This window comes from Myotis daubentonii, chromosome 7 (genome assembly GCF_963259705.1).
Source record: "Myotis daubentonii chromosome 7, mMyoDau2.1, whole genome shotgun sequence".
NCBI lineage: Eukaryota > Metazoa > Chordata > Mammalia > Chiroptera > Vespertilionidae > Myotis > Myotis daubentonii.
Genome location: NC_081846.1, coordinates 30,578,050 through 30,587,196, shown reverse-complemented (window position 1 = coordinate 30,587,196; position 9,147 = coordinate 30,578,050). Strand labels below are relative to the sequence as shown.

The 9,147-nt window shown below is 39.8% G+C and overlaps 1 protein-coding gene across 1 annotated transcript in view; it reads right to left on the bottom strand.

The window, feature by feature from the left end:
- The window catches only part of LOC132238327 (nuclear body protein SP140-like protein), a 54,284-nt gene continuing 45,137 nt past the window's right edge, over window positions 1-9,147 (bottom strand). Inside the window, exons 11-15 of the mRNA XM_059703480.1 lie at window positions 2,621-2,736; window positions 2,241-2,349; window positions 1,830-1,907; window positions 1,483-1,614; window positions 1-442 (exon numbers count right to left, since the gene is read on the bottom strand). Of these exons, the coding sequence (XP_059559463.1) occupies window positions 374-442; window positions 1,483-1,614; window positions 1,830-1,907; window positions 2,241-2,349; window positions 2,621-2,736 (504 nt within the window). The 3' untranslated portion in view covers window positions 1-373. The remainder of the gene's footprint in view (window positions 443-1,482; window positions 1,615-1,829; window positions 1,908-2,240; window positions 2,350-2,620; window positions 2,737-9,147) is intronic.

The window sequence follows — 9,147 nt, the reverse complement described above, 5'->3', positions numbered from 1 at the left end:
CTTTTGTCAGTGATTTATTGTGAGAATTTTCTCTGGAAGAGAAGGGATAAGGGAGGCAGGACACTGTGCTGGGAAATGCTAAGCAAGGATGTGGTCATAGCTAGAGACTAGCTATAGGCTGATTCCCTGAGGAGCACAAGAACATGAGTCACTCCACATGGTTGGTTCATCTTTGGTGCTGGGAACCAGACCGCAGGACAAAGAGATTTAACCTTCAGGTGAATATGCCTCCATTTGGCCCAAAGAAATACACTGGGGAGAGATGGCATAAACAACCAATACACATAACAACAGGGATAAGAAATCTGCCTGAAAGCGAGATTTTCCAGGGTACCAACAGCATCCACTACACTAGTGAACTGTTCTGATTTGTTTACTGAATAGCAAAGACATCTTTGAAATTCTTCTTAAATTCCTCTTCTGTTAGGTCTGAGTCATTGTGCTGGGGGAAAAAACACACAGACAAAAATAATGACAATATCAGTGTCATTAGACAATGTGCATTGGAAAATGATCAGAACTCTTGTTTTAAACACGTAAGCTACATTAAACAGAATAAGTTTAAAAACTCAAGCAGCTAAGCCCAGGCGGTGTGGCTCTGTGGTTGAGCGCCCACCTATGAACCATGAGATCATGGTTTACTTCTGGTCAGGGCACATGCCCAGGTTGTGGGCTCGATCCCCAGTGTGGGGCGTGAAGGAGGCAGCTGATCAATGATTCTCTCTTATCATTGATGTTTCTATCTCTCTTTCTCCCTCTCCCTTTCTCTTTGAAATCAATAAAAATATATTTAAAAACAAGCAAAAACAAACCAATAAAAACAAAACAAAACAAAACAATACAAAAATCTCAAGCAGTTAAGAGTAACTTTTGTTTCCTAACAGCATCATTAACTCTTGTTGTCTAGACAGAAATGGGAAATCATTACTATACAGAGTACTCTCAGTCATTGGTTTTGGGTTGTTTCAGTGAGAGTTAGAAAAGTAATCTAAGGTAACAATCAAATATTACAGATGTACAATCAGTGATCTTCCTATCACATTGTCAATTCTATTCCTCTCTGGTGATATGTTACTGTTTATGGTTCATTTACATGCAAAGAAATCTATCTGCAGTTTGGGGCCTCTGAGAGGTCTGACTGAGTATATTTGGGAGAGGTAAGAAGGATAACATGACTTTAGGAAGCAATTTTCTCCTTAGGTTTTGAACAGGGAGGTCACCACTGTTCTCAATGGCCACCTATGAGGAGAGGAATGAGCTCTCAGGGGCCTGAAGTCTGGTTGCAGGGACAACTCCTTATTCACTGTTGCTCTCTCTGGTGAGCTTAAATCCTCAGTTTAAAAACCCAGTCACTTCCTGAATCCTTGCTTGTATAGGCTTATCATAGGATGAGGGAAACTCTAAAATCTCCAAGTACCAGGAAATGCAGGCAGCGTGACTTAATGAGTAGAAAACGAAATGGAAGCAGGGAGAGCCACTTACCTTAGGATCCTGAAAGATCTTGTTCACTTTAAGCACAAACTCCTCCACTTTGGAATAACATTCTTTATTTAGACTATCCTTGATTTCATCCAAGTCCTTAAGTGTCTTTAGGCATTGAGAAGCCTTTTGAAACTGAAGAAAAAATATATCAATAAGAGCATTACTGACACAGGTCAATCTCTGTCTTTTGTGGATTCCATAAAATCCAGTGGAAATGCAAGGTAAATAGAAAAACAGCTCACATGCTCTCCCTCCCATGAGCTTCATATCACAGATCCCACAGTGACCATGTCAAGGTGGGGTAATATTAAGGAGGGTTGTAATCATGGTTTGTTGTTGTTACTCACATAATTTTCATGTGGAATTTTCGGAAAAATGTTGCTCTCTAAATGGCAATAGACCTTTAGGAGGAGGAGTTCACATTTCTGAAAAAGAAGGAGATTGTGAATGAAAAGCAGCTTGGAGAGAATGAGCCCATATGCATGCCCAGACAGATGCATGACCACAGTAGTCTTCTGGAAGTTTCCCTGAACAGGGATTGCTCTTGGACACTAACATGTAATAGCTAAGTTATTTTTCTTCTTTTTCTTTCTGCAATCAGGTTCTGGTGAATTTTCAGTGTGGTTGAGGGTTGAGGCATGGTCAGAAGAGCAGCTTATATGCCATGCTGTAACCCTTTGAAGCCCTTTCCCTCACCCATTCCTGATTGACTTCTCATGTGAGCAGAAAGGAGATGTCTTGGGTCAAATTCAACTCACTAACTTCTCTTCTGGCACCATCTGTCTCTCCAGGACTTCAGATTCACTGTAACACTGCTGACTTCTTGAAGACATTTTTATTATGCAGAAGGTACATATCCAATGGGTCCTGTAATGAAAGGTGCAAGTAAGCAAGGCAAGCCCCAGAAACACCTCTGTTCCCATGGCTGCCACTGACCTCCTTTCAGGAATGGCTGATAGGCACAACCAGGGAATGAGGGGTCACCTCCCAGATTCTCTAGGACTCTCATGTGAAAACATGCTCCATAGAGTAGAAGCAGCAGTTTATTGGGTGGGAGATGGTGTCTGGGTGAGTGCATTGGGAGTGTGCATGGCAGGAAGAAGATCCATAGAAGGAGAGGGGTCTGCATCTCACAAACCTCTTAGATTCCACAGGTGGGATGTGACAGTCTTTGTGAAAGAAGCTGAAACAACGACTGCAGCTGAAGAGCTTTCCTTCATCCCCACAGATCTTGCATTTCTCCTCTTTTTTCAGCTAGAAAATAAAACAATGTCTGTACCCCAGTGAGACTTTGAAGACCAGCACTGTGGGAATCTGGAACTCATTGCCTTTGTGTGAACCTGCATGGACAGATATGTGCTTCTCCCTGAGCTGTGAACCAACTACATGGAATGGAGTTTCAGAAAAAGAACTCTTGGTCTGTGGTGAAGTTCAGTAGGAGTGGCCTATGTGACCAGAAAAGGTTTTCCTATAAAACCAGAGTCTCTAACACAGAAAGACCAGCTACAAAAGAGAGGGTGAATTTTGTAGAATTGTGAACCATTTTATTATCTCGCAGATAAAACAAGGTCCTGGAACAAAATTCATTTGCCTGTACCAAAATCACTAAAATGACGCAGGGAAAGGTGGTTTATTGAGAAATTGATAAGATTGAATAAACTGCTAAGACAGTATTCCTATTTTCTTGGCTAAAGGCTTCCTATGAGTTGAAGGGCTTGGTAGGGGTTCCTGGACTGTGTATTCTATATCTGAAGGGCCCCTGAACCTATGACAGTGTCTTTGAATTTGAAAGACCACGGGCACAGATGACCAGTTTGTGCCAGGGAAGATATAGCTCCTTAGCATTAGAACACCTCTTCTAACACTTAGAATCCCTTAGGCTCCATCGCTGAATGGGCAGAGAAAGTGGCAATTGCATTGTTTTATAAACAGAATAGGGAGGGACTCCCTTAAACAACTGATACTGGATTTCTTACCAGTCTCAGTGTGTCCTTTAACCATGTTTAATTTCATTTGAAGAAGATAAAATTTGACAGTATTTCCATCCAAATCCTGTGGTGTAACTTTTACTCATTGAACCCAACCAAATTTATAGAGCAGATATGAAGATACACTGTGTTAAATACAATCATATGTATTCATGAGAAATAGCTGGCCTGTGACTGAGCCCTATCCTAATCAAGAAAATGCAGTGTAAAGTCTAACATTAAAGTTCAACATTATGTGCTGCTGTGACATTTGGCAAAATTGAGAAGGCCTTGAACAGCCTATCTGCAAGTTCCCTTCCTGAATCTGCTCTCCTGGATAAGGTCCCACAGCTAAACAATGCTCCTTGTCAGGGGGACACATGTAACCCTGCTCAGCCTGGAATAACAGGTTTCAGTTCCCTGTCAGCGATGGAATTATTTAAACCAGCATGCCATAACCTCCTAGGGAAACCAGGGGATAACCCACCCTCCACAGCCCCTGGTTGCTCCCTCTGTTCCTGAGGGCAACCTTGGTGAGGCCTGCATGGCTGGCACTGCCCTCCTTCCTTGGTTTAGGAGTATATGTGACTAATACACATTTGCCAATCCATCTGTCCAGTGACAGATGCCATTACTTGCTGTCCCCCAAACTGTGTGGTAGACATCCCTCCCTCACCAATGGGGTGAAAAAGGAGGTGATTAAAACAGAAAACCCCTTTATTCTTTCTTTTAAATGAGAATCAGCATTTACATATGAATCAGGAACTATCAGGAACTATATTTGTTCCTGGTTGCTTTCCTGGTTCTGCCTTCTGAGAGAACCCAGAAGATTCTGGGTTGCTCTATAGATAGAAATATCCTGTCTATCCCATTGTTTATTGGAGAAATTCCTACCCTCTTGTGACCATCTCAGGTGACACAAACGAGACTCGCTTGGGGACTTGACCCCCATTGATGACAGTGTCCACTTTTCTCTGCCATGACCATTTCTCCTTTCTCCGAACACATGGGGTCAGTGCCATCACTCTCCTGGGTTTAGTCAATCAGCCTCACTGCTGTATCTGTTTCCTTTCGTGTCCTCTTCTCTTTTAAGACTTAGACAGAATCCCTTAGGTTTAGATAGTTGGCCATTTGATTGCCCCAGATAATCAAATGACTCTCAAAGCTGCAGTTACATTGCCATGTTTCCAGCTTCCAAATGTCCAGCCTGTCTTCTACATTTGTGCACATCCCTATGCTCACCCAGCATCTCCCCCTGGGCCCTTAAAGCACACCCCAAACTCATCCAGGCAAAACAATGTATTATCCTGTCCCCACACCCACTACCTGTTCTTTCCTGGTGCTTCCATTTCATAAAATATTTGCCTTTGACCACAAACCTGAGAATTCATCCTGGGTCTATACTCTTACTTGTATTCCAAATCCTGCTATGCCCACTCCTTTTCACAGTAACAGTTAAGCTTGTTTTGTTAGTTCCATCTCTGTAGAGTCCACTGTGTACAGGGATGCTGAGACCCTAATGAATGGTTTCACCTTAATACATAGAGAAAAGTGTTTTGTTTCTCAAAGTCTGTATTATATCTCTGTTAGCAGCACACAAAGATCACAAATGTCCATCTTGAAGTAAATGGGCACAGTAATGTGCAGCACAGCTATTTTGTTTCTCTTCATGCAGAAAGTAATAAAAGATGAAAAGTCACTCTGATTTAGGGTGAAAATTCTTATCTGGGGAGAATCAGGATTCTGGTCATTTATTTTGATTTAAAAAATGGCCATATATGAGAAAGTGCAAAGCTCAAGGAACATCTTGCCAACAGCTCCCATTCAGTGTTCCAGGGAATCCTGAACCACATCCATAATGGAGATTGACACTGGGTCTAACATGGAGGCCTGGGTCCATTTTCCTTCTCTTCACTGTAGGCACTCACAGACTGCTATCATGATTGTCCAGAGATTGGTACCCATCTTCCCAGAAAAGCAAGGAAATAACAAATGTAATAAGTACACAAGAATCTTGCATCTCTATCTGTAATCAAGTCTAGGGCCTTTTCCCTTTGGCTCTTTGTGTCTTAGCTTGGCTGTACATTTGAATTTTCAGAGGCGAGTATATAAAATACTAAATTCCTGGTCCCAACATCATAGATGCTGAATCAAAAGGCACAGGTGTTAGTATTCTCCTTAAGCCATAGAATGAGTTGTGTATCAAAATCATCTGGAGATATTTTAACAATTCTAATGTCCAAGTCATAACTCAGAATGATTTGATCGAAATTTTATCTAGAGTGGGATCAGACAATGTTATTTTTCAGAGGTCTTCAGGTGATTCTGTGTGCAAAGTGTGGGACCTGAGTTGAGATTTAGTTTCACACATGTGATTATTAATGCATGAGTATATTATAAGCCAATGCTGAATTGACCTGTAATATCTCTCCTAGGAAAGATTATTAAGAAGACTGAGGTTACTTATTAGAACAATTGCCTTTTCCTCCCCATGGAGTCTTGATCATGGGTAGTATAACATGAACTCCACCACCTCCAGTAACTCTTCTAGGGCACCCATCAAAAGTTCAAATGAATCCAAGCTCCTCCTTAGTCCAAGTCAACTTTTGAAAGTTCATCCCCATTTCCTTTTCATCCAAATCCCAAGATGGCACCTGGCTGATTTTCACAGGAAACTGACTATTGGGTATAACACTTACATTGATCTTGTTTATTCATTAGAACAACTTGACTTCATTACCTTCAAGCAGCCTTGGCTTTTATCTCCACCCAGGTCAGAGAGGTCATAGACAAGGGTGATCCACTCAAAAATGACCTGAGAAATGGTCATGTCATTGCCTGCTTCTCTGGAGAGCCTGGAAGACCCTGCTCCCCATTAATTATTTCTCCATGATAAACAATGAAGTTGAAACAATTCTTGAGGTCAGGGATATTATTTCAATCTTCTGTAATGAACATTGAGCATTTTTAATGCATTAAATAATTGCATAGTAAATGAGTATTGTTTCACTTAGGAAAAGGGATTACTTGCTATCTTTTTAGCAAATACTAGCATAAAACCAGTAATACTTCTGGCTGAGTATTTCAGATAATTTGACAATACAGCAGCTGTTACCAGAAAGGATATGTGGCCCTCATCAAGAGACAGGAAGCTGTCATGTGGTGCCAAGTGTGACACTAAGGTTTTGAGAAACCAAGACTCCATCAGCAAGAGAAGTTCTGGGAGGCACAGATGATCCACTGAGGTAGTAATGGGTCCTGAGATCTGACACTTTGGGTCACTTCAATTCTTCATCGAGGAGATACCAAATATAGGGGCAACTGAACCTTGTTTCTGCAAAGTGTTGTACCCATGGATAAGGATAGAACATGTGGGTTGGAAGTTGCCAGCTCTTTTAGGTACTCCAGATTGAGTAACTCTATACACATAGAGAGTGATAGAGACACTACTGTTTAAAGTAGTCACTGAATAAATAAAAGAATAATTTATCTTCAGTAAACCCAATGGGTATAATGTGCCAAGGACTGGTGGGTCAAAAGTACTAGAATATATGATAATCTAAAGGCCTAGACAGCTACATGTAACCTAATGTACATTCTATGAAAGTCTTGCATGGTCATTTCTACCTGGAGTATATGAGAATGGGCACTTTTCACCGCCCCCCCACCCCACCCCTGTTCTTAAGTTCTCATTCATACTCAATCTTGAAAAAACTATTACTTTGTCCTGAAGTTACACCTCACATTATGTATTTTGTTTGTTTCCTCCATAGTATTCTTCTATAGAGGGAGAAATCACTTTCATAGATAGTCAGGAGGTCTGCAGAACCCTGAGGTGGAGCCAAAGGGTTGGCATCAAAGTAAGAAATTTTCCAGGTCAGCACCTCATGTAAGACACATCAATCTCACAAAAGCTCCCTCCTAACAGCACCATCCTTAGGAAATATTTCCCAATAATTTTGCCTGAGAGAGAATACTGTATGTCTATTTTATGGAAGGAATGGAAGATGCTGTAAAACAAAAGCAGAAAAGAAATATGCTTTTAGTTGCCTATCTCATGAAATAGTGTATGGTTTCATATATATCCCAAGATAGACTCAGTACTAAACCTGGTTCATCTGGATGATGGTGATCAAATTTTGCTTCATCAGATTTTACTAAAGTTAGAAAATAGTAACCTTTATGAAAAATATCTGGTCTGAATTAAAGATGAGCCTGTTACCTTATTAAGACATATTTTTATGTATTCCATAATTATGTCTGCTTTTACAACTTGGACACCCTGACAATATCTCCATCTATAGCTAAAACTCAGCTATGAGATCTATTTTGATGGCTCTTTTTTATCCTCATCTCAAATGGTTTACCATTCAAAGATGACCTTGCATTCAACCTAATGTTCAATGGAACAAATCTGAAGGCACATACAAAATAAATTAATTAATTAAATAAAATGAAGGGAGGAACCAGGAGAAGAGGCAACAATGTTAATTACAAAACTGAGAAACCATAAAAAAGATGCTATATCATATAAAATGAGTTATGTAATAAGAACTTGTATATTTTCTCCTTAGTTTTCATTGTCTTAGGAGATGTATGGGTAAACATATTGCTATGAGAGATGTCTGAAATTTTGGTTCCTATCATTTCTTCTAAGACTTTTATGGTTTCATATCTTACATTTAAGTCTTTTATCCATTTTGTGTTTAGTTTTGTGTATGATGTAAGTTGGTGGTCTAGTTTCATTTTTTTGCATGAACCTGTGCAATTTTCCCAACATCATTTATTGAAGAAACTGTTTCTACTCCATTGTATGCTCTTGTCTCCTTTGTCAAATATTACTAAGCATAGTGGCTTGGGTTGATTTCTGTTCTATTCCATTGATCTACATTAAAACTAAAAGCTTCGGTACTGCAAAAGAAACCATCAACAAAATAACAAGAGAGCCTACTACATGGAAGAACACATTTGCTAATGATACATCCAATAAGGGGTTAATCTCTGAAATATATAGAAAACTCATACAACTTAACAAAAGGAAGTCAAACAATCCAATTAAAAATATCAAATGACCTAAATAGACACTTCTCCACAGTGGACATATAGAAAGCCAAGAGACATATGGAAAAATGCTCAAAGTCACTAATCATCCAAGAAATGCAAATCAAAATGATAATGAGATAACACCTCACACCTGTCAGAATAGCTATCATGAATAAATCAACAAATGACAAGTATTAGAGAGGTTGTGGAGAAAAGGTAATCCTAGTACACTGTTGGTGGGAAAGCAGACTGTGCAGCTATTATGGAAAAATAGTATGGAGTTTCCTCAAAAACTTAAAAATGGAACTCCCACTTGACCCAGTGATCCCACTTCTAGGAATATATCCTAAGAAACCTGAAACACTCCTCAGAAATAATACATGCATCCCCATGTTCATAGCAGCACAATTCACAATAGCTAAGATTTGGAAACAGCCTAAGTGCCATCAGCAAATGAGTGGATTCAAAAACTGTGCTACATCTACACAATGGAATACTACGCTGCGGTAAAAAAGAAAGAGTTCTTACCATTTGCAACAGCATAGATGGAACTGGAGAGTGTTATGCTAAGCGAAATAAGCCAGTCAGAGAAAGATAAGTATCACATGATCTTACTCATATGTGGGATATAATGATCAGCATAAACTGATGAACA